This window comes from Pagrus major, chromosome 14, assembly GCF_040436345.1.
Source record: "Pagrus major chromosome 14, Pma_NU_1.0".
Classification (NCBI taxonomy): Eukaryota; Metazoa; Chordata; class Actinopteri; order Spariformes; family Sparidae; genus Pagrus; species Pagrus major.
The window spans coordinates 13,821,722-13,848,009 of record NC_133228.1 but is presented as its reverse complement, the minus strand read 5'-3'; the positions used below and the strand labels follow the sequence as shown (position 1 = coordinate 13,848,009).

At 41.4% G+C, this 26,288-nt stretch overlaps 1 protein-coding gene across 2 annotated transcripts in view; it reads right to left on the bottom strand.

Moving 5' to 3' along the window:
• The window catches only part of grm8a (glutamate receptor, metabotropic 8a), a 159,137-nt gene extending 133,341 nt beyond the window's left edge, over positions 1 to 25,796 (bottom strand). For both annotated transcript variants that reach the window (XM_073480535.1, XM_073480534.1), the window contains exons 1-2: positions 25,447 to 25,796; positions 20,107 to 20,323 (exon numbers count right to left, since the gene is read on the bottom strand). In XM_073480535.1, coding sequence (XP_073336636.1) covers positions 20,107 to 20,218 — 112 coding nt within the window. In that variant the 5' untranslated portion in view covers positions 20,219 to 20,323; positions 25,447 to 25,796. The remainder of the gene's footprint in view (positions 1 to 20,106; positions 20,324 to 25,446) is intronic.
• Between the last annotated feature and the right edge of the window lie 492 nt (positions 25,797 to 26,288).

The following is a 26,288-nucleotide window of genomic DNA, read 5'->3' as shown; positions in this document are numbered from 1 at the left end:
GACTGCAGAGAGAGAGAGAGACAAAGCCATATTTTTTTTCTCTTTCATTGAAAGCTTCCCCACATTCCCCCACGCTGTAAGAACAGCCGGAGGCATGTGCATTGAGTCCAACGACCACCACCACAAACTCATACACACACACTTGGAGGTAACACAAGCATCAAAACACTGCTTGTTGAGCGGCACATTTGCGTGTGTTTTCTTCCTCATGAATTTAGAACAGGGTCGAAGCCTCCTGCAAGAACAGGTGCACACCATTTTTTTACTTTTCCATCCTTGTGACTAAACTTTTTACAAACTATAGTTATTTCCTGACGCCCACTATAGCCATAACCCAAACAAAAACCTTCAAATTCCGATTCAAATAATAGCCTCTAACCCAGCCTTAACCCTTAACAAAACTTGGCCAAAATAAGTCTAACCCTGGTATACATGCAGACCACACTGCCAGCATGCGACTGTGTGTGGGATGTAAAATGAGAAGAAAAACCTTGCTGGAAGCAATGAGGAACACTCTGCTGGAGACGAAATCTGACATCATAAACTTTCTCCTCCACAAACAGAAACTCCGCCGCTCCGTCCACACTTCCCTGCCTGCATTCCTCCACCTCCCTGTCTCTCGCTGCCATAGCAACACAGCAGCCAAATCCAGAAAAAAACATTCAAGTAATGAAAACGACTAAATAAATAATTTGCAAGGAATGGATTTAAAAATCAATGCATGAGTAATGCCCAGGTCTTTCATTTTAACTAGATATTTTACTGGCTGTCTGTCTGTGTTTAGGTGCTTTGGTTGCCCGTCGTTCGAATAAATACACCCTGATATATATCAGAAAATAAATGCATCCACGGTTTAAATGAGGAGGCCCTGCAGTAACCATACCAGAAACAGCATTTTGTGTATAGAAATTACTTGAAAGAAGAATAAAACTATGAATCATGCATTCCTTTAATTAAATTTCTGCATAAATTAACATATTAACCTCAAAATCTCACATCAAAGGAGAGCAATTTTGTATGTGAGAGGGAGAATGAAAGAGAGAGCGTTCGAGAGAGAGAGCAAGAGCAATTCACACATAAATAAGGAATGAAAGTTAAATACAAGAAGAATGAAAGGAGTTATGAAGTTTGAATAAGGGAAAAGCTATTACACCCACTCTCTCTTTCAACATATAGAATATTCAACACAAGTGTATAATACAGTATATAATGAGGAAGAGATTGGAGAATTAAATTAGTTCCACAAAAAAGATTGGGAGCTCCCAACAAGCTCTGTCCTACTCTCATTTTTCATTCAAACTGTGGTGATACATCGTAAACACAATCTGCTTTCCTTTGACTCTGATGGTGAAGAGAACACAGCTGATGAGACATACAGCACACAGGTCCACGTGAGCGCATCGGCGTCTCCACTGTTCCCTTCTGACAAACAAGTAGCCAGTGCATGCTCCCTCTGACTGTCTGGATTTCATAAAGGGGTCTAAATTCTTGTCATCAAAATCTCCATGGCAACAGGACGGCAGTCTGCTGCTGATACTGACTGATGTCCCACACTGTTGACCAAATGGCTCCTTGTGCAGATCCCCAAATCAACACCATGTTCATGGCTAATCAGAGCTTTAAATAAATTGCAGTCAAAATTGAAAAGAATCGCTTTTCTTAAGAAACAAACAAGTGCCAGCCAACTGTGAGAAAATATTTGAAGAGTAACTTAACAATAAACACCCTTATCTGAGTTACAAGTCAACAAGATGGTATCCTGTGCGATGGCCTGAAAGCCAGCAGCCCTCAAGCAGCCGTAGCTAACGTTAGTATGCCTGCTGCTCGTTCTTGGAAAGTTGAACCCTCCTACATGAATCATCAATCGTCGAAATCTTTATGTAATTAATCAGCTAGTTGGTTAGGATGTTGTTGGAGATAACTGGGATTTTTTCACTGTCTTGATTGAAGTTAGCTTAGCATTCTCACTAGCAACTGGCAGCGTCCAAAATACCTTTCAACATGCTCTTTAGTACACTCAGGGTTTCTTCTTCTTCTTTGGATAAGGCAGACTAGAAGCTGCAATGGCGTATTTCTGCCCTCTCCTGCCTGTTATTAATGCTTCTTTAGACAGATTTGTATGTAGTCGAGTGCAGTGCTGATATTCCATCAGTTTTAGGCCAGGTATCCAGGTAAAGTTCACAGCATAAAAACAGTTTTTATTCATTCTTTGTATTCGTTGTAATCATTTTTTTACAACTGCAATGACATATTTGTTATAACAGAGTATCAAAAAAAGGTACTGGGGTACCAGCACTGAATTCCAGGTACCAGTGCTGGAATTGGTATCGGTTAAAATATAAATGGTACCCAACCCTAGTGTGGAGTCACTCTATTAAACAATCATTTGATCCCAGTTTCATTCTAGTGTTCTACTTTTATTTATTCAGAGGAACTCCAGTTATTCTGTCCTTTAGACCGCAAAAAAATCTTCAAAATATCATGACGCTGCATGGTACACCACTCCCTTAAATCACAAGTAGCAAGCTAGTAGTTGATCAGTATTAAAATGTTTGGAGCACAATAACATTGTCTCTACAAACCCATTTACAACCCCCTCTCCACTGCCTCTGCTGTGACTACTTTAGCCTTGAAAAGCTAAGCTACTCGTTCAAATGGATCTGAAGCAATGTGTTGGCCATTGTTAACTATTGTTATATGCATCTATTTAACTATGGTTTTATGAGTCTGATGCAATATCTATTTATAAAATGGCTCAAAGCAGCAGAGACTTTTCGGGCAAGTTGTAAGATTGGGTTTATTCCTTGACGCTGCAGGATGCCAGCGTTTGTTTACCATTTGTCTCCCAGGTTTGGCTTCCAACATGGACGTCCCAGATGTTTGGAACTTCCCACCAGCTTGTGAACACAACGAGAGTGACTGAAAGGACCATTTTAATTGGGGTTGTGTCGCCAGGAAATAATTTAGGCCCAAGTGTTGCTTCCTGTCAGCTGTTAGCAAATGCTGCAACCTGGACCCACTGAGAATGTTAATGACTGAGAACGTGTCTGTCGCTTTGCTCCTTCCTTTAAATACCGCAGTTATTCCTTAAATCAAGCCATTATAGAATTTGTAATGAGGTAACACATTATACATTTCTTGCTGCCTGTGTGCCCTCGCTTCAGGGCTGATGGCTAAATGCCTTCTGCACACATACATTACATTTTCAGTGTGCACATCTGGCAGGAGTTTTAGGGGGTGTGAGGATTTAATACAGTATGATGGGGGGGTGGTCTCACTATAGGTCTGTAATATTTATGTTCACCTCTGTTTCACCTCTGTTTGAATTTTTAAGTACAGTTAACGTACTGTATGCATGGCTGTGAGCAAGACAGGTGCTGTAATCATTTCAAACCACGGTGACACTTTCCTGACCTGTAATGTTTAAGTAATAACACTGAATGTGGCAATGGCATAGGCGCCTAATGAGTGGCTGCGTGACACAGAAAGAGCATAAGATGGATGAGCGCAAGCTTCCTTGAACTTGTGCATGGGTTGCAGAAATTTGAGTCCATGCACACGTTTACATGTTTGTAAGTGGAAAAGATTTTCATTCTTTTTCATCCTCTCAGCATTTCTCTCACCATCGTCTTTCATTATCTCCACTCAAAGTGCTCACCTGCTTCTAGACTGTCCTGACAAGAAAAATGAATGTACTTCATGTTTTACTGACATGAGATTGCGTGTTGCCGTGTGATAATTGCCACTAAGAAGCAATCCCTGAAGTAGTGTGACGCCAGTGAGGATGGTTAGGCGAGTGGCTTTAACACTGGACATCACTTTTTTTATTATGATCTCTACCAACATTCAACATCTGTTAAAACAATAACATGCTTGCTTTTGGTTGGTGGCTCAGTATCAGTATTTCAAGATCTGGGGATGAGACTCAACACTATCTCTTTCCAGGAATTTACATGTTGTTGCTTTCAAGAAGACCACAATATTTCAGCAGTTTTGGAGGTTTAGAGGTTTTGTTCCCCATGAACTGTTGAGAAAAATAGCTGGCTCTTTAGTTGCTAAATGCACCACTATGTAAAGGAAAGAGCAATTATCTGCCTGACAGATACCTAGAGCCCTGAGTTCGTGGGGAAATAGCCCTAATCTCCCCACAACACTATCCGATTGATAATAATAACAATAACAATAACAATAACAATAACAACAATAATAATAATAATAAAGTAAAGTTATCCAAAAAATGTAGCGTAGTAAAAGGTATATTATTTGCCTCCAAACTTAAGTGGAGTTGAAATATGAAGCATAAAATGAAAATACTCAAGTAAAATACATTTACCTAAAAAAGGGATTAAAGCAGATTACTTCAGTAAATTGTCATTAGTTGCATTTCATCACTGCTTGTTCTAAATTTTGACAATGTTGCAAATATTTTCATTTTTACTGCAAATGCATATAGGTTCCAACCATCTGTTATTGGCCTCCTTGGTTACTAATAATCAGTATCAATCCATCTCACACTTTGTTCACAAGCTGATCGCTAACGTATGTAGTTTGTTGCTGAGCAGGTATAGTATACAGCTGGTTTTGCAGCTTTTTGTATTACAGCAACAAGCACCAACTTCCACATATACACATTGTTAACACAAAAATATTGATCTGGAGAAAGGGCAAAGAATGCCAAGTGTGTCATTTTGGGAAGGAGTGACAAACCAGTATTATTGGTTGGCCTTCCCCTTGGCTATTCTCTTGCTTACTCCTCGTTCCTCCTTCCCCATATTGTCTCTGATCACATGAAACAGTGACAGTATTCCAAGTTTATTGCTGTGAATTTCTCACTCACATGTTCACACTCAAACCAGGCATCAACAGCGTTATGTCTTCAGTCCGTCTGTGTGTGTTTTCTCACGAATGTCTTTGCCCATCGATGTCTGTGTGTGCGCATGGCAAACATGCCCATTTACATTTTTTAGGTGCCACCGACAGCTGTTCTATATTGACAGCTTAGAGGTATGAAAATGACTTTAAGCACATGATCTTCCCATCAGTGAGAAAGCAGATAATTTTAGATGTGAATATGTAAAGCAGCATGACAAGAAAGTCAGGTTGAAAAACTTGTGCATGCGGCTTTTGAGGCGCAGATCTCTTTAAAGACTTCAAAACTGCCAGACTTCAAAATATTTTATTCACATAATGTATCATATATTTATTCAGTTTTTATTCCATGCATTGATCCTGTGTCTCCTGTGAATCAAGTCTGTTGAGTTTGAAAGTCTAAATTAGATTTACATGAACCCAATGTCAGTGTCTATCACTTGAACCAACAGATCAATATGAACTGATTTATGCCACGCTCACAGCGTCTGAGCCTTCAGTAAAGTGAGACAGACAGCAAAAAAGAAGAGATGCAGAAACAGGCGGGCGGTGTTCACCCAAGACAAATTAAACACACGCGCGGCAGCACCAGAACCACATAATGAAAAACACAGAAGCAGCAAACAGGAGGGACAAACAGGGGAGAATACAAAGGGAGGGAGAGAAGAAAAACTAAGTGAAGATATAAGGCCATGTCTAAGCCTGCATAAATTCCCATTTCTCTTTTGAATAATAACAGTTTCATTCTGGAGTGAGGAATGGGGAAGGCTTCGGTAAGTGGTGAAACTTTTAAATCCATGGTTCCGTGCTGCCGGAGAGGGAATAAATTACTCTGTCAGACTCAAACTATGGAGACGCAGCTACGTTTGTTAGAACGGAGAGTGTTGCAAATGTCTCCAACTCTCAGCCATTACCCGTCATTTGTCAGGTTCCACTGCCAGCTCTGTTGCGTAATTGGGTCGGCCATCAGCAGTCATTTAGATGTAAATATGAGGGGTAGCCGATGTAAGAAAAGAACAGGACTTTGATAGGTGAGACTCCACTGGCTTTTCTTTTTTCCAACTGAGATTGAGTTAGGGCTCTGACACACAGACTTCGGTGGGGATCTATGGCCCTAATTTTTTGTGGTGTGTCTTGTAGTGCCTTGTCGGCCTTTTAGGCTGACTAAGCAAGTAGAGCTGAGAAATCACTGTGATCAGCTCCTGTCAATTTAGTACCCATCATCACCCGTTTAGTGCCGTTTCTCACTTTTTGTTGCCTTGACCTCTTCAGCTCTGCTGTTTGCAACTTTTTACCAGACATATTCTTGAGTAGAAGTGGCTATATTAGCAAGATTTATTTTAACGACGGTTTGAATATCCGCAGTCCTGGTTTCCCTTGTTGAATCAGGAATACAGACTACAGCTACCTGGTGGTACGGAGACGTATTTCCTCTCCACGACAAGGTAGTGGTCTTTGCCGTGTGTTCAAGTCAACACGTTTTCACTCCCATCTCATCAAATTCAGCAGAGTGGTCAGTAGCCTTTCAAACTATGACGCTCTACCCTCACATCTGGTTAGACTGTCAAAATAAAGCTTGCTGACAAAAAGTTTGTACATTATTAAGTATTATGACTTTTTTACAGTTATCACGTTACGTTACCCTTGCATTGCCTTGCATTGCATTACAAACGGTTGCAGTTTGGTTAGGTTTAGGCTCAAAAACTACTTGGTTGGGTTTGGGAAAAGATCGCACTTTCGGTTAAAATAACTACGTTCAATTTTGAAACTGACAGACTTTTCTCGTTCCTTAAACAACTGCACAAGTGGGCACTTCAACAAGTGATGCTAGAGGAGTAACTAGGGCCACTGACCAGGCTGCTGTATTTAACACATTGGGAGTGAGAGCGGGCTGGTTCAAGATTTGGTTCACAGCTTTTTGGCAGAAAGACAGGCGACGTGAAGTAATGCAACAGTCAGCTTTCATCGCCACAAGTTCTTTGATGCCATTTGGTGTGTCTGAGCCCTTACGGGTTAAAAGATTGTATTGTATGGATATAATCAGATGAACATTTCTTGAGGATATTGAGGGAAAATGTATGTCAGTGCACTTTATCCCTCTGTCTTTTTGCCTTTGTCATTCTGAATTCAAGCAGTAAGTTAGGTGTGTCCTTCTGTTTTAACTTTCAGCTTGCTCTGTGAGTTTTTTTTCCCTAGCCTTACAGTCAATACAAATTTGCATCTCGCAAGCACCTAATTATTCTGTCTAGGCCAGACATTAACATCCTCACACTGAATTCCCGAAGACTGTTGAATACGAAACAGACATTGAACTTTAAGGGGTAGTTAGAGGTTTTTAAAGTGGAAAAACAATGGCTGGAGACCCACAGGGGAACACTGTCTGCTGTATGTTTTAAGCTCAGTGTTTCATCATATATCTTCTTCCATTTCTTCACTGTATGTTCTCTAAAAACACAAATGTTTTGGAGATGATGTGATAAAGACCTACAACAAAATTCAAATCTGATTTCAATGTACAAGAGTCAAGTTACAAAAGTCAAAGAGCTGTGAAAACCTTTAAACGCTGGTGTCTGAGGGTTTTTTTTCCCCCACGGTCTTTAATGTGCTGAAAAAGTCTTGCAGAACCAAGAAATTCCATCTTACAGCACTGTGTGTACTTTCGCACCAGAGTACCAGTGTGAGAATAATTTTTTATGCTTTTAATGTCACGGAACAAATACAGATGGATGACACATCGAGAGGAAGAACAGAGAGGTCAGGAGAGACGGATGGGCTTGAAAAAGTGAAACGAGAGAGGGCGAACTGTGACAGAAAAAGAGGAAAAGCGTATTATACGCTGAGAAGAAAAGTACAGGGGCATGTCTAGAACATTTGTACTGTGATTATGATAAGGAAACTTGTAGCCCAATAAGCTATAAGTTCCACCGTGGGAATAGGATGGTGGAAACGAGGATGGCGGGGGATGAGTGAAAAAGAGAGAAAAAGGAGAAGACAAGATAACAGAGAAATAGAAAAAATGAAGGAATCACAGAAACTCAGAATGGCTTGAGAGAAATAAACAGACAAAAAGACAGATGGAGACCATCGATTGCTCTTCCCGCATCCCGGCATTCCAGCAATCTGACATGGATCGTTGTCGAAGCAACAATGCAATCACGGCACAGACAGAGTTGTAATTCTGCCCCATTCACTCCCAGCTAATCAGCCTCTGCCAGCTCACCATCCATCAGCTTGTTGGACTCTGTGTGTGTGTGTGTGTGTGTGTGTGTGTGTGTGTGTGTGTGTGTGTGTGTGTGTGTGTGTGTGTGTGTACAAGTTTGTATTTGTAACTGAGGAGAACCGAGGACAGAGGGACGATATGGTTTTGTCTGGGCACATGCACGTGTAGTTACTGAACTTTGATTTATTAGCAGCGAGGCAGAGAGTAACAAAAGACACCCACAGTAACTTCTTCAGCACTCCACTCGCTGATCCAGCCAGGTGGAAGACTCATTTGTCTCTCTGTGTGTGTGAGAGGGCTGGTGTTTCATCTCTGATCCGGTACAGCTGAACAGAGCCTGGCTATATATCTCAAGAATGTTCTACCAGACAGCAGGAAAGTCCTTCTAGGACTCTACTTCAGTAAGAATGTCTCTCATATAGTGTGAAAGGCACATGGTTGGACACCAGACTGGGACTGAACACAGCCTCTGAGACCAGCAGATGCTGTGTTCAGTGCAGAGGCGATTTACAGCGACTCTGATCAGGACTATGACTCCGGCGGGGAGGGGAGAGGCATGTAGTGGGAGAGGAAAGAGAGACGGGTATCAGCAGTAGACGAAAGTGGAATATAAAGCCAGAATATTTTCACATCTTTCTCAGTGAATTGAGGATTTATTTGACCAAACTAGAGGAGATTGTGGAAGCGGACCAGGCAGTTTTGGTGAGTTTTATTTAGTTTAAGTTCATTTAAGTGTGTTAATGATGAGTTAACAAGTAAATTATGCTTGTCTCGCTTGTCTTGTTGTTTCATCTTTGTAATTGCAATCTTCCTTCAACAAGATAAAGGTGGCTATAGGAGGTGTGTTTAGCCATGGCAGTAATCATCGGTCATGCTAAGTGCCTCGTTTGGTCTTTTTTTTTTTTTGCTATTTACTCAAAACGAGCTGCATAACTTAATGTTGTTACTCTAAGTAATTTTAAAATAATTCTTTTAAACATACACACAGCAGTGTACCTTAACACCGATATTTTCAAAGTGAATTAACTGTCAACAGACATCTTTTTCGCTTGAACTGAAATATACATCATCAACGTATAGATTGGTTCTATTAATACCCTGCTTACAATTTACTATTCGACCTGCCATCCTGCTTGATTTTTCCTAGGAAAATGTAGTTTGAATTAAGGCACAAAGGAAGCGCTGCCATTGTGCAACAACAACAGGATGATCCATTGTTTTTTCTGGTCTTTGTCCCCAGGTAACGGTTGAGCAACTAGACTAACTGTGGAAACTCGACACTGCAAAAGAAAAAGAACCATGCCGATGGAGGAGGCAAAGAAGAAACTGAGGTAAAATAAGATTGAATGGACAGGCATTCACTCAATGGGGAGCTCTCTGGTGTTCACTCATTGACGTTTCTCCTTATCACCAAGACTTGAGACAGTTCGACGGTAGCCATGTTGCTCTCACAGTGTCTATGCGACAGAGGTGCCAACAGAAATACCACAGGGCAAAAACCAGGTTAAAAAAATGGCCTATTTCTGCTTCAAGTTACATTATTTCACTTCTGTGCACTTAACTTACTTAATGGGATTAAGTGAGGCTTAAATGACCTGACAGAAAATTAAAACGTGTGCATTTTGTGATATGAGGCAGGTGAAATATCCAGCCTAAATTATAATAATAAAAAGAGAGGTTTTGCAGGCATTTTCTGGCTCACCCATTATTGGCACACTGTGTCACAGATCTTTGTGCACGATTGCTAATTGACAACCTTGCAGCTTTCACACAATTAAAGGATGTTGAATTCCAGCGTGGCATGCCTTCTATTCAAAGTTGGATTAAAGAGTGACTTAAATAGGTTTCATTTCATATTATGTGAAAAAATACACAAAGGAACAATGAGATCTCCTTTCCTTTCTCTTTATTGCAGTACATTTCAGAGAGATTCATCTGTCAACATGACAGAATCACACTATTCTCTGTTTGTACCGTTTTTTGAAGCTCATTCATGCATTTCTCCATTTGTTTGCTGAGTGGAAATAAGAAGTCTAATTTTCGCTGCGTTTTTGCATCAGCATACAATAGCTCGGATGTGATCACGAGAGGCTGACAACATCAAAGTTGAAATCTGCTTTGATCGCCGACTGTAAATCTAATTTCCTACAAATGATGCTTCCAGCTTAAAACCGGTAAGCTACGCTAAGCCTTTTCCCAAAATCATCCAAGTGACACTGTTTATTATGGTGAAACTGCTTTTTTTAACAGATGCAATGAAAGAGGATTGCATTGGAATGAGAGGGAGTAAAGTTATATTTGTCTACATATATCCTGTCCATGTATCTGTGTCCACTTAGTGTGTTTTCTATTAGAAGGTACATTATTCTTTCTTTCTTAACCAGTTCACAATATACTCATCTCTGGTCACATGCATCATAGTAGCTCTGGGATGGCACTTTGCACCTTGAGGTTTTCGAGTCAAACAAGTATTATTTTTTTGCAGTGTGCAGGCAACATCGGTGCTCATCGTTTATTTTAGTTGTGACCCCAGTGCCCTTCTTCAGCCGGAGATGAAAAATTGAAATAAAAAAACAGAGAGACGAGGAAGTAAAGAGAAAACACCTTAAGTTACTGGAGCAGAACGGTGAAGAGGCTTCAAAGTGCTTTTAAGTCATGCAGGCGGATTCCGGCTCCCTGAAAACACACACTCCCGCATCAAAACACACACCGACACACACACTTCTTTCGCATAAGCTTACTTGTATACGCACATAAACAAACACGCGTCCCGAAAATCACAGCAAAAAAACACACGTACACCTTGGCCGACGTAAGCTGCACAAACACGCACGATCCGGGACATGCACACACACACACACACAAATACGCAGATAAACACACACCTATGTGTACTGAGCGGTGCAGTAATATTGCTGAAATTACTTTTGGGGCTTAGCAGCAACTGGCTGAGCTTCTTTCTCTCCCCGATCTCTGGGTGGACTCTGAGAGGCCAAGTAGGGACAGAAAATAGAGGGCACACACACACACATTCACACACACATACACCAATACCCTATTTCTCTCTCTCTATCTGTACGTCTGTCTGCTCTCTATCGCTCTGACATAAGGGAATATGAGGAGTTCTCACCTCTGTCAAGAAAATCACTGGAGCTGAAACAGACACTATGCATCAAATTGTGAGCACAGTAGAGGTATTACAGCAAATTTCACCATGGCAACTTTGTGTAAAAGCATGTACAGTCTGCACTATGTGAAGCACTGTCCTTTCACACTGTAACTGAGCTTTTGTCGCCCATCAGTGCACTCTGAAAACTTTAACTTGCTGATATGATTCTGCTCAAACAAGACAAATGTATGTCTCTAGCTACAAGGCCATGAAATCAGCTGTGTAATATACTGCACATCAGCAAAAACGGCTTTGTAGGCAAATCTAATTATTCCTTCAATTCCCTTCCACCAGTAATCACTGAGACGCGGCTGAAAATACAGAGGTGGTTGAAAAGGCATCGCAGGCAAACCCCAGAGTTTTCCTGAAATCAGTAGGTAATTTCTGCTGGACTTTATATCGCGCCGACAGGGGAAAATTGCTAAAAATGGCTGTTTCAGCTAGATGGGAGGAAATTCACAGAGCTGCTCAGGTAATAATTACCATCTCGAGATGTCCTCTGGCAATACTAATGCCATCCGCAGACGGCTGTTAACTCCTAATAGATATTGTCAATTCCACCCAGGTGAGAGATTGGCAACATAAGGCTAACATCAGCCAGATCATAATAGAGTCTTGAGACTGAGAGAGCTGTTAATGACCTCATTGAGATAATTTATGTTGTAGAGAAAAATACACACAAGCTATTTTCAGCTAGACGAGGAAAGCAAATAAGTATACAAGAAACAGTAATGCTGTCAATGTATTCACCCTGTAGAAACCTACACAGAGATACACACAACAACAGTAGAGATGCATCGATTGGTCGATTAATCAATCAGCCAATCAAGAGAAAATTAGTTGCCAACTATTTTGATGTTGATTAGTCGTTTAGTCATTTTTTAAATGAAATGTCAAACATCTGCTGGTTCAAGCTCTTATATGAAGGGACTTGCTGCTTTTCTTTGTCATTCATGATTATAAATGAAGAATCTTTGGGTTTGCGACTGTTACTTGGACAAAAGAAGCAATTGGGCAACCCAAATGCCAGAAAAAATGTTAGCCAAGTATGTTTCTGCAAAAACCACAGATAAGTTCAAACTTACTTTATGTTTGTTTGGTTCAATTCTCTATTTCCTGTCTTGGCACAACAGCGTACTTATGCTCTGCTCAGGTTTAGGCACAAAAACCACTTGGTCAGGGTTTGGAAAACATCTTGGTTTTGGTCACTACAAAAACGGCAGTCGAACTGCAGCCGCCCTTTTTTATATTTTTTACACCAAATTATATGTCAATTGACTGTTAAGATTAATCAATCAATTATGAAAATAATCACCAGTTACAGCCCTGTACAAAGTGTCATCTTACCTTAACAACTGAATGGTCCATCGCCAATGACTCCCACAACGACATCTATGAACAACACGGATACTACAACATAATGAATGTTGGAGAGTACCAATGACAGGCAAACCGGAAGTTGTCATGTGGTTAACTTCGCGAAAGTTTGGTTAGGATTAGGCATAAAAACTACCTGGTTAGGTTTAGGAAAAGATCATGGTTTGGGTCGAAATAGTAATGAAAAAAACATGTTGCGTACATGACATAGTTTGAGTAAGTTATGTACGTTAAGAAAAAACAATGAGTTTGCCTGAGTAAAAATCCTATGCTTGTTTTATACCAACCACCAACCCTATCCTCCTCTAGAGGATCACTAGAGGTCGCCAACAATCAATAAAAGTAAATATGGGTTGTACTAAGCTGCTTGCACGGACAACCTATGCAGCCAAATTTCTGGTGAGGACAGATACAAATACATTTACAAAAGATTTTTTAAATACTAAGGACAAGCAGACCGCAAACCAACAGCAGAAACAAATCAACATGCGACTGAGACTTAGGGGGCCTTTCACAAGAACAACAAAGACAGCTTCACATTGAGATGGAAACCATGGCTGGTGTAATTAGTTACAATTGGATGGGTTGATGTTCGCGCTCCCCACGCGTGTATGTGCGCGTGGTGGTGAATAGCATCAGTCTTAAGTTGTGAGGGGAGTATAATCAAGGACGAGGAAGAGAGAGCTAAATCGACCAGAGGGACACACATCAGTTGAGTGTGAGTTTGAGAGTGTTTGTGTGCCTTGAAGTGCTTCTTCTTGAGCATTTATTAGTGTCTTTGTGAGGCTTTGGGTGTGTGTGTGTGTTAAGAGAACTTTGTGCTCAGTGTAATGACTGTAGTCGCTGTGTGATATATTTGAGAATTCATACATGTAAAACACATTAATCTCTTTGTGTCTCAGGTTCTTTAATTACACGTACTACACTTATATCATTATACTTATAATGCATGTTGTTAAGTAGCATAATCAAATTAATTTCCTAAGATCATTATGATCATGATGTGAGAATGGTGCTGCAAGTGTGCTGAAGAGTCACTAAATCATCACCATGAATAATGCTACAATTTCTGTAACAATGCAAGCCAAGTGATTTTCCAACAAGAGTACTGCACACATGCCTATACAGAGACACAGAGACACACAACATGCACAATATGCGTCACAATGCATTTCAATTAAAACGTATGATTCTTCTTGCCTGAATAAAACAACATAAGCTAGTAGCAAGACTTGGATAAGCAGCAACTCCTTTGTGGAGGGCACAAGTGGACTGAAAGAGAACTAAAGAGGCAAAGCTAAGCAAAAAGGCGGAAGATTAGTTTAGAGCCAGAGAACTAATTAAATGAATCTGGAGATAAACGTTTAATTATTTTCTCTCAGCCCTTTTCTCTCTCCTGCTCATTTTCCTCCCTTCTTCATTGCTGCCTTCTAGAGCTTGTGCAGAGCGGGCCGGTGTCAGGGGGAGGTGACTGTTCTGTGCCATTGAATTCATCCACACACACACACCGACATACAGATTCAACCCACAGCCTCTCTCATTGACAAAAAGTCCCCTTCTCTCTCTCTCTCTCACACACACACACACACACACACACCCTCTCTCCCTCTGCCTGTGTGTTTGAATGTAGATGTGGTAGTTTTAATCCCAGATGGATTCCACGAGGAGGTGAGGAAGGGTACTGGAAGGAGAAACGGCCGTGACTTGATTTAAAAGATCCCCTTGTCTTCAGTAAGTACGCCGCCGCTTCCTGTTTTATAGTACAGCGATCCATATGCGCCCTAACACAGCTCGATATTGGAGGCTAGTGTCCCTTGGCTAGGCGAGACTCGCCGCCATATGCTGTGATTTCCACAACCAGGGTTAGCAGCAGGGTGACGGTGTGAGTGGAGAGGCTGCCCTTCAGCTGGAAGACCTGGGACGGAGCACCTGTTTTGTGGAGCTTCCAAATGAAACACTACCAGGTCTGGACACAATTGTCTACTATACTAATTTAGTCCTAGGTGCTGTATCATAGGCAACTGGACGTGTTTCAGTTTCTTGAAGATGTTCCACATCCCATCCAAGAGGCTCCTTCAGTTCTAACTAACTGGAGGGGAGTTGCAGGGTTTTGAACTCTGTGTGGGAGTGTCCTTACAGAGTCGTTCAGGTCTCCTTCTGTCCACTTAGAATTACCATGACCTGGATGACTGAGAACCTTCATCAACATATACTGATTTAGCACTTTTTCTTCAATGGAGATTCAGCTTCTCATTGCTAATAATCTCTTCGAAATGATATGATGCACATTTTACCACTGCAAATGCAGCGCTGCCTCACTCTATGACCTTTGAAACAACTCCCTGATAAATCTCCCTCAAGTTGGCCTTTATGCAATTATTTGTTCATTAACCTTTGATCGGAGGGCTACATCAGTTTATTGTGTACATAAGCAAAAACGTTGCATTATGCACCCGGTTTGTGAACACTTACTAATGATGAGTAAACACGTTCGGCCCCATGCTCACTGAGCTGTGTCCGTTACTAGTTCTGCATGACTGGAAAGCCATGGCTGGGGGTGACAACACACAGGCTGCATACGCTGTAAAAGTCACGGCGAATAAATTTCAGGATGGTAGGCATGCTTGAGCAAACTGGGAAAGAAAAAATGTTTTATAAAACAGACTGTTGGATAAACGTGGGATGAATTAAGTCCTCCAAAAAATAAAAGCTGCAGCTTTAATGAAACTTCATCACTTAAACAAGGGAAATATTCAATACAGACATTTCATGCTTAAGTGCTTGTCAACAGTTTCTGTTTTCAGCTGCTTTTCTACAACTTTTACCAAGATATATGTTCAGGAGATCCTCCTACATACAGTACATGTACATGTTGAAACATTGTCATGAAAAATCCCATTGAAACAACAATCATATGTCATATTGATGTGTTAAAAGGACTAAGAGTCAAGCTAACCAGGCTAGCTTTGTGAGGCTGTGTTAGCATGTTAACAGGCTCAAAATGACAATGATATCATGCTGAGGTTCAGTATATATGATGTTTACCAGATATATCTAAGTTTAGCATGATATCATGCTAACATTTGCTAATTAACGCTAAACAAAAAATACAGTACAGCCTGATGGAAATGTCATTAGTTTTTTCCAGTATTTGGTCATAAACAAAAGTACAAGAGGAATTACAATTTTAACAACCTTAAAATTCATCACAAGGCAAACTTGAATGTCTCATGATGATTGAGTCATTAGGATTAATTCTCTTGGGACCATATCATCATTGACATATTGTTGAGAAACTGGTCACGGTGCTAGAGAGAAAGTCAGAGAATCAATGGGCTTCATCCTCTGGGGACCATGAAATGTTTCATGGCTATCCATCCAATAAAATCAATAAATTTCAGTAGGGTCCACAGTGGTGGACCAAGCTGCATTGCCAGTCCTGACATGGCTCTATACCCTGTTTTAACAGATGTCTGACATGTTTTCGCCTGCATATCACCAAAGCCCTGCTTACGGGGGTGTTTGTTAGCAGCTTATCCAACATTTAACTTTAACAGGAACCAAAATTCACAGGCCTTTAGTCATTTTCATTTCTAATTATCCCCATCAAAAACTAATTTTCCATCTAAAACCACTCTTTTGCACGTATTGGTTGCAAATGGTTTAAAGCATTTGCATTGCACCCATTCTTGCTCCAACCTTCAATCTAAAGTTATTTCAAGTTTTCCTGGAAGCAGTCCCTCTGAAACAAAAGCATTTTGCTGACTGCCTTGCAGACCGGGCTGAAAAATTAGTTGTTCAGAGTTACAGTTCTACATAACTCCTCCTGGGAGCGGAGGAACACAGCAGCTGTAGAGCAGCAAACAAAAGTAGGACATATTCCATTTCAAATGTGTATTGAAGAAGTAAATATTTAACTTTCTCAATGTGTTAAATAAGAAAAGACAAAAGAGGAGTACAAAGAGGCGTGACTGGGCAGAAATAAACTACTTTCGCACCGTAGCAGCACAGACAGTCTCTAACCTCTGACTTATGCTAACAAGACTTGAGCACCTACTCTGAAACTTTTTGCTGATTAATATGTATGCATGCACGCACACACGCACACATTGTCAAGAATCATCGGTGAACGATTACGCACCAATTAATATGGATGTTTGGTATCAGTATGCAGAGTGCCTTGTAAGCTGCAATCATTACACTGCAATCACAAAATAATCACCCAGAAATTCCCTGTGGCTCTGTGTGTGTGTGTGTGTCTCTAAAGACGTCCACCTGTGTCACTTTATAAATGTCTGTGTGTGTGTGTGTGTGAGTGAGGGTGAGGAAGCATCTATATATACACAGCATCTATGTGTGTGTGTGTTCGCAGTGGCAGGGAGTGCTCTGCATCTATATCAGAACCCCTATCATTATTCCATCGCTGTTTTCACTTCCTTGTCCTATTGTGTCTTTCCTCGTATATTCTGCTCCTCAGCTTGATTCACAACTATAGCTCTCTCTCTCTCTCTCTCTCTCTCTCTCTCTCTCTCTCTCACACACACACTTTGAACTCTCCCTCTTCTTCACCCTCGTTTTTTTTTTTTTTCCTGCTCGCAATCCCTTCATCTTCTTGGTTCTGTTCACATCTGCAGAGCCGCAGAGTAAACTGACTGACTGACTGCTGTCACAGCATGTAGCCCTCTCAAACACACACACGTAGAGGGCAAGGGTGTGCACGATGTGCTGACTCCCAGAACACAAATACACACATTGCTGAGGACTGCTTTACCCTTTACAGTGGCACACACACCGATCTGACACCACAGTAAACATCTATGTGCTGACTGCCACAGCCTGCGGCCCTGAGCGAGCCGGCTCCAAACACGTACAGAGACAGAGATGGACGGATAGACGTACACAGAGCTGTCATCTCCTAAGCAGCGCGCAAACAATGCAGAAAAAGCAGCAGAGGGAAAGACCCGAGTCAAGGGATAATAGAAACATCTCAACTGATACTCTCTCAAATGGATTCTTTACGTGTCCTTAGTCCTGTCAGTCTGTAAATATTTGTCAACATCCAACGTGACGTGTTTTCTATAAACATTTGAGGCGTAAACAGGGAAACCGACAGCGTTTTGATCTGTCAACATCACTTGGAGGATTTCACAAACTGATTTGAGGCAGCGCTCACCCAAACTCGATGCTCTGAGGACCACAGGGACCGTGCTTTTAAGTCTCACATCAAAGCAGACGAGTGATCCATCTCTGTGTTCCCCTCCCCCTCTGCATCTCTGTGATGCTCATTTACTCTAGTGTAATTTACCAGGACCTAATGAAGGAGTGAGATTGTGAAATTTACTCTTTTACGTATTTTACTATTGACACGTGTGTGATAGGTGAGAAATTACAGAACAATCAAGTAATGAGTACATTAGTGGAAAAACATCAATGCAAATGCTTCCACTGAGTACAGCAGGGGCCACTGAATGGTTTAATGGTTGGCATTTCATAGTGATCATAGTGCTAAATGACTGATGGTAAAGATGGCCCAGGGAAAATAAATTGCATTCACAACAGTTGATGTGCGAGTGCTTGGTAATTACATCCTCGTAAAATGGTACAGTACTATAAATAAAACTCTTTTTTTCATTCTAACAAAAACCCTGCTGGATGTTTTCTATCCACAGGTTTCTAGGGGAGTTCACTAATGGGAGGTTACAGGGGAACATTTATGGGCGATATGGGTGGAAGTATCACATCACTAGCTAACTAGCGTAAGAAACAAAGTATCATAATACTTTAAAGTGGATAGCTAAGTGGGTTAAGCAATAATAATAGCGGTTGTAGTATTCGCTCAACTAAGTCGCCAACCTAGATCTTCAAGGAAGTCGTGCCCCTAATTCATGCTAGGTATCATCAGGGCTAGGACTAATGTGGATAGACAAACATACTTATTTGTGTCAATTTTGCAATTACGGGAAAAAAATGTGTTGAGGATACATAGTAGCATCTTGGCTTCCATACAAGCTTCTTTTCCACCAATTAGCTCTGGTTCTTGAACCTGTACCATTGAAGATTCTTAGAACCTTGGTGCTATCTAGCAAATCAGCCCACATTTTCCACAGGTTTTGAGCAGAACCATTGTTATCAAGGATGTGTCATCAATAGAGGGCTTTGCACAATGTACAATGACCTGTAGAACATGACACGCCAACTTTGGTTCACACTTCAGATATAGGAAAACCTGCTATTTTTGGGAGACCAGCTTTTCAGGTTCCAAAAACATTTATATCTAGTTGAAATGCGCTGACCAGTTCAACATTAGGTGCACAAACCAGAATCGAACCTCCCATATAGCACACATGTCTCGCAGACGTTGGCCCAATAAATACGTTTCTTTGGAAGTCTTGCCAACGTCTTCCCAATTAGCAAACGCTCCCCATACTATGTCTTTCCAACGTAACTCCTGCCAACGTCTGCAAGATGTACAGTATGTGTGCTACTGGAGCTGTTCCTTGTTGATGGAAAAGGGGCAACAGTAGATGTTGGTCCTGAGTGGGGGGGCTTTAGAGGGCAAAGAAATTCAAAATTGTGTTCTTGTGTTTTTGGTTTTAGAAAGATACAACCCTTCAAAGTCTTTCGATGTCACGTATCCATCTTCTTACAGACCCATGAACATCGCCTCATCAGTAAGTAATCCATCGTTCTCCATCGTCATCATCAAACTCCAAATGAGGTAATATTTTATGGAATTAAGTTGCAGAGACCTGTAGAATCCTAGTGCACTGAGGCCCAACACCTTATTAAGACACTTAATCTTGTGTCTAATTCGTCACCCTCCTGTACATCTCCAAGATATACTTACAAGTGCTATCTACTGATTCTTTGTTTAATTAGATTTGACGGAGCATATCCAGCTAATTCCCTGGAACGTTACGCACGACAGCAAACTTTTTTTGACAGCGACTCCATGCTCATACAAGAGCCATTGTTAAAAACTACATACACGTACAGCCAAAAGGAAAGATAAGAAGACAGCTGCACTTGTCCATCAAATGCTTGCTTCGATTACTCTCTGTCTCGCCACAGTCGGCAATCCAAAGCCTGCAATTTACCCGAAGAGTGAATTTTCTCTCGGGTTTCCCTGAGAGATTTAAACAACAGTGTAGTCTTTGGCTCAGCTCTCTCTAAATCCATTCAAATCATAACCTACGCTGGAGTGACAGACCACCGAACGTGCTGTGAAAGTATGACTCACAGCAGAAGGCAAGACTTGTAAACTTCACACAGAGGTAAAAGTGCAAACTAAAGTTACAGATATCAATCTTTGCAAGTAAGTAGTCCTCATTTTATTGACGATTTCCCAGGAGCCCCATCTTGACAACCACTTGTCTACACTTCAATGGCAAACCAGGTGACATCCATAAATCACAACAATCTGACTGCAGCGATGAGCTAAAGTCAAAATGGAAGAGAACAGAGCTCCTACCAGTTTCCCTGGAGATCTGGACGAAGGCCTCCACGCCGCTCTCTCCGTAGTTGCCCTCTGAGGCTAGCGTGGACACGTAGTTCCACTCCATAGCCGTGACAATGTCCATCATGGCCTGGGCCTGGTAGGAGTCCGGCGGCACCACGCGGGAGAAGAAGTCGTAGCGGGTGTTGTCGCTCAGTTCTGGCGCCGTGGAGGCGTAGCTGATCTGGGGGATCTGGACAAGAGAAGGGAAGAGAGGAAAGGGTTAGACATTGTAAAATGGATGAAAAAGAGTGGAGGATCCGTGCTTAAATGCAGCTTGTTGATTAAATGATTGACATGGTGGTGAGGCAAAATGGTGTAAAGTGTAAACCGTTAAGTTGTAAAGTGGAGTGTAAAGTCTAGAAATTAAAATGTGTAAAGGTAAGAGGAAAAGGCATAATTTGTGGCAGATCCCACCGGGACAGGGTCAGGGTTAGAGTAAGGGTTAGGACTGGCACCTTTCTGCATGTCATTGTCTATCATACTAACCAGCACTGCGAACTGTAATAAGCTGTTTCTCTGCACCCCCCTGCTGATTTTAAGTGATTATTATGAAAGGGTATAAAGTAATGTTTTATTTGTGAAGACAGTCTTAGTTTTGTTTTGTTTTAATAGCTAGCGCCTAGGCATTAGGGTTAGGGTCCGATGTACTCCAGGCACTGTGGATTTTGGAGGCGTCCCATGACATTTTCTCTCCCCCGTCCCACCCGAGCAACTCTCTCTCCGTCTTCCAGGACCTCCTGATTTACAAATTAAGCACTGTAGGAGGACTGTGTGTTTTTTTAAAGTTATGGTTCATTTCATGTCATATTTATCATCCCAATCAATTTCTTTGCCCACTAGCAAAGAAATAATCCTTTCTCTAAATAAAAAAGTGAGTTAGGCAGAGATAATTCTCATCTATTTTACGCCTTCGTGCATATTTTTATGGGATGTATATGTAGAAAAGATTTATAAACGCTTCACACTCCCTGCGGGATCGCAGTGATTAATAATTCTCTGCGATGTGAGCAGAGAAGTTGTCATCACGAATGTTAAATTCAGCTGCAGCGCTGCAGACTAACCGTTGTCCCAGGGATGAGGCAAACAAGAGATTTGGGATTGAACAGGTAAGGTGGGGGAGAAGCAAAAGATGATTGGCAAGTGATTGGGAATCAGAATGTGGAGTGAATGTTGTTTTTTAGCGTCGGCATCACAGTGAAGACGATTTGACGCTGAAAGACAGACGCAAAAGAGACAGCTGGGGCTAGAAGGGAGGACAGACAGACAAAAAGCACAACAGGCAGGAGGGAGGACGGAGAGACAGAGGTTGACAGAATGACAGGACACACACAAACACACACAGAGGTATTGCTCATGATAGGTAGCGTAACAGGCGGGAGGTGTTAGATGGCTGACAGGCAGATTGATTCTTCCCCAGACAGAGGGGGACAGCAAGGGAAGACCCTGTACTTGCCAACACACACACACACACACACACACAGTTGTTGGACAGACGTCTCATTGGCATTCATTGGTACTATGACGTACCTACCAATCTAAACCAAAACATAAGGTGTGTCAGCGGTCTGTCTCTGAGACACAACCACATGCCCCCACACACACACACACAATTATAAATGTCTACAATTGCTGAACACAGCAAATCCCGTTGGTACTGCAAGAAGGGATTTAAGATGGACAGTGTGTGCGTGTGTGTGTGTGACTGGAATGTTTCTAAAGCCCATCACTCACTGTCTTTACTCCCTTTGAGTCTGAAAAGTCCCTGCCACACCGCACCTACACCTGTCTTTGCCATTTTTAAAGGTCAGGGATCTTTGCAGGATCTTCTTCTTCGGTGATGCTGAAGCACTGCAGCAAGCAAGAGGAAAACAGCCCTGAAGGAGCTTGTTTACCAAAAAGCAAATATGTATTTGACTTTCTTGGACCGCAGCAATAACGAAAAATGAATTCTTAACCCGAGCAGTATTCGTTCACCTCCTCCAGCACCGAGTATTGAAAGATCAAACAGCTAATATGTTTTTCTTCCACGACAGCGATCAATGCACACCACTGAGTCCACGGAGTCTCGTTTCTTTTTTTAGTGGTTGGATATCTAATTTTGGATCAAAACTGTTTTGTTCTTTTTGTTTTTCTGTTTTCTCTGTTTAATAACACTTCGTTACTTGCAGTGAACTTGGTGGGAGTTCACATTTGGGACACTGAGCGCTGTTATTGGTCCTTGCTGCCGGGGGAAGACAATTGGAAACTTTCATAAACTTCAGGATGCGTATGTATAATTCATAGAGGATGGAGATGAACAAATGAAAAGCAAGGAAAAAATCAAAGCAAGGGCCAGCAGAGGGAAACTATCGGTAAAACAACTGTTTTTCGGATCTGCACTGTATATAGGTGCATTAATGTGTATTTGTGTGTGTGGCTCCTCTGTTTCACTTGTCCTTTTACTCTCTATGTGCATTTAAATAAGAGAATATCCATTTCAAAGAGAAATGAAAGCATAGCTGCGGGAATATGAGATATTTGTCTGTTTACAACAGCAATGAGAAAGTAACCCTGTGACCTGGACCAAACCTGGTACTTTGATCTTTTGTTATTTCGCTCTACAGCTGGGAAGCTGAGACGTACGCAGACACAAACACACACTTGTGCACAGCACACAGTCATCCTCTTGTCATATTTCTCCGAGTCATTACTGAGTAAGAGGAGGAAAGGCAGAGAGAAACAAAAACAGAGAGGGAGAGAGCATAAAGATTCATAGACATCCAATATTGTCGGCTGCAGGCACAGACCCAATACTGTCTTCCACACCCACACCTGTGCTTTCTAAAAATGAAGATTCCTCCAGATAGTTATCTACTCACACAACCACACACATAGGAACCTGCGACGACCGAGCACATCTTATGACATGTGACTTTTGAGAGTTACAAATCATTCATGTGCTGCGAGTTAAAACCATCTTCAGCCTTTTTCTCAAAGCAAGCAGTTTTTGAGTGTTAGTTAGAGGCGGGAAATTAACAGCTTGGTTCCCCCACATCACCAGGGAAGAAGATTATACCTCCAATCCCCCTAATTCCATTTGCTCTTATAAATGTGTGTGTGGGGGGGGGGATGGAAGTGTGTTTAAAAAGGGAAAGTGTGTGCTGTTAAATGTGCACCATCAATTAGCACTGGAAACACTTTTTCACTTATCAATGAGGTGAGGTATTGTTTCAGATACTTGTTAGTCAATTTGCATGTTGCACTACAGCCATCTTATTCAATACTCATTCAGACCTTTCTGAAAACCATGCTAGCATCGTTGCTCTAGGGATGGCAATGTCAGTGAGGAGAACCAACAGTCAGAATTCTTACACAGACACAAACAAACAAAAAAACATTTGGACCCAAACAATATTTTTTTAATTAAGCGCCATCATCAGGTTACAGTATCAATTTGTTCATTATTTAGATTTATGACCATATACCTACAAAGTTTTTGCATTCCTATTAGCCTCAGCTGTCCTTTGCGTTTATTGTCAATTAGTAAATGTTAGTGTGCGGACATGCTACAGCCGGTGTTTATGGTCCTCAAACACAGAAGTCCCGAAATTTGGGGGAGTGGAAAGTGTTCGGTTAAGCATTTTGCATCTGTACCAAATGTTAAGAGATCTTTATTGTAGATGCATTTATTTGTGAAATTAAACCAACTAAACTGTTATAAAACACAAACACAGCATTTCGGAGCCTTTCTGCTTTCAGTGCTGTTCAATAATGAGGACATGTTGAGTCTTTGATCCTCTGTTGCCAAAGTTCTCTGGATTACAATGCATGAAAACCAAAAGGCTGACAGCACTGCAGTGTTCACCCTCTTGAACTATTCTTAGCAGAGTCAAAAGGCATCTGAACCAGCACTTAGTCCCTTTACCTCTCCACTAAACCTCCTGAGAAGCCCAAACTCTTCTCGGGCAAACAAGAAACACAAGCCCATCTATTTCATGTCTCAAGACTGCCACTGAACGCCAATTTGGCCGATCCCGCTAACATATTAAATCGTTATTCTTTTGCTTACATAGAAAATTGATCACGATGAAAACATAGAACAGACTTCCCTTGGCTATAGAAAAACAGAGATTAATTCTTAATTGAACTGAATTCCCCCTCCAAGCAAAGACTATCGAGAAAGCACAGACTAATATGTTTTCCCTCCATGACAACAATCAATGCACACCAGTTAGCTGATGAAGTCTCATTTTTCTGAGTGATGGAAGACTCAAACTTTTCTTAAATTGTGCTTTTAATAGACAATCATGTTTGTCGCCAATGTTTTTGAACTCACCGGGGAAGTGAAACCAATTTAGAGCAATATCCTCAAACTCCTAGCAACTATAGACAGTCATGTCTTCCCACTCTATTCCTTAATGGATTTGGCGATAGTGGGGAACAGTTTCATCCCTCACTATAGATCAGGCTGAGTCCCACTGGGGAGCTGAACAGATAACTAACAGCCGGATTTGGACCTTAAGAGACCTAATGATCAGGGACAGTGGCTTCTTTGTGCTAGTCTTTCTGGCCGAGGCCAATGGAGGAAAATCCCTTTTTGGAGTTTCATCTATTTTTACAGAGGAAGCAAGAAGGACACGTCCAAAACATGGGAACAATATCAAACAAATGATGCTGAAGAGCACTGGAAATGTGTCGGAGGAGAGCTGCAACAACTAGTCGATCAATCAAAAGAAAATAAATCGTCAACTATTATGAAAATCAACAGTATCAGTTATTTTTCAAGCAACACTGTCAAATAGTTGGTGGTTTCAGCTTCTTAAATGTAAGATTTTGTGATCACCCAATACCCACTCCAGTAATGTCCTTCTATACCCGAGTACACTCATTGGTTTGCGATCCGCCAATATACACATGTAGCCCTCTCACTCAACTCTGTTTCAGGATTTTCATGAATACCCCTTTAAAGTATCAGACTGCATGGGAGCGAAATGGTGAGAGCTACTATAATTTATAATTTGGGATGTTTTAAAATAATTAACACACCTTGACAATGACTCTGGTTAAATTGCAGAGAGGCCTGGTTAGTTTATTGATTGCAACTATACTGTTATCAAGCATTAATTTTCTCATGTAGTTTACTTTAACCGTAACTATAGCTCTTATTCAATATCATAACATAACAGTTTTAATGCCAATACTTGTGGCTCATATATTTTTCCTTTGTTTTGAATCACCTCATAACCAAGAAATACACACACATTAGAAACCTTCAAAATAGAAATACTATTTTTTAGAAATACTAATATTTTTTTGTAGTGTTTCAGTCAGTACCAGTGATGGCGTGCATGTCGGAGCTCATATAGAAATCCACATTGAAACCGCAGGTCAGGATACCCACACCCGAACCACGGAAAAGCGATACAGCAACTTCATCCAAAACCTCTTCCCAGAGGCAGCAACGTGACCAGAAACCTGTCCCGAGGCTCGGTCCTGTCCCGAGGCTCGGTCCTGTCCCGACTCCTCCGTCCTGCAGCAGCACGTGGCAACGTCCAATGTCCAAAGTCCGCCGCCTCCTGATTAGCAGCTGGCGATGCTAACCGCTAGCATGAGTCCCATCGTGGTCTTCAGTTTGCGCCAGTAATGAGCCCTCTCTTATAAAACACGCTCGGTTATACTCTTAACAAAATAAGCAAACACTCTACAAGCATAACCTCCCGGTTGATAACGGTAAATAATACTTTTTCATAAAGTTATTTGACAGTTTGCTCGGACTAAAGGTCTTTCCGCTTCACTCCGCAGCTTTCTCTCATCTCCCTCGCTTAAGTCCCGCCCCTCTAACAATCCGACAGGTTAATCCCCAATAACAGAGAAAATGATTGACACCTGCCCAAACAAATGAGAACCCAAATAAGAGAAACCTGAGGCGTTCAAAAGCCTTGCAAAACATAGGGCATTTTGCTATCATTCGCCACATTAACCATAAAAATATTAACAGCAGCAACACACTATACCTACTGACATAAATGTAATAACCCATATAAACAAATTAGCAGGACCATACTCAAGACCACCTTTTAAACCAGACCTGGGAATGAACCATGCCTCAGTACACTAATCAAACGAACTGGACTGGATGTGAAAGCCCCTGGAGAGGCTTTGGGTTTTGGACTGTT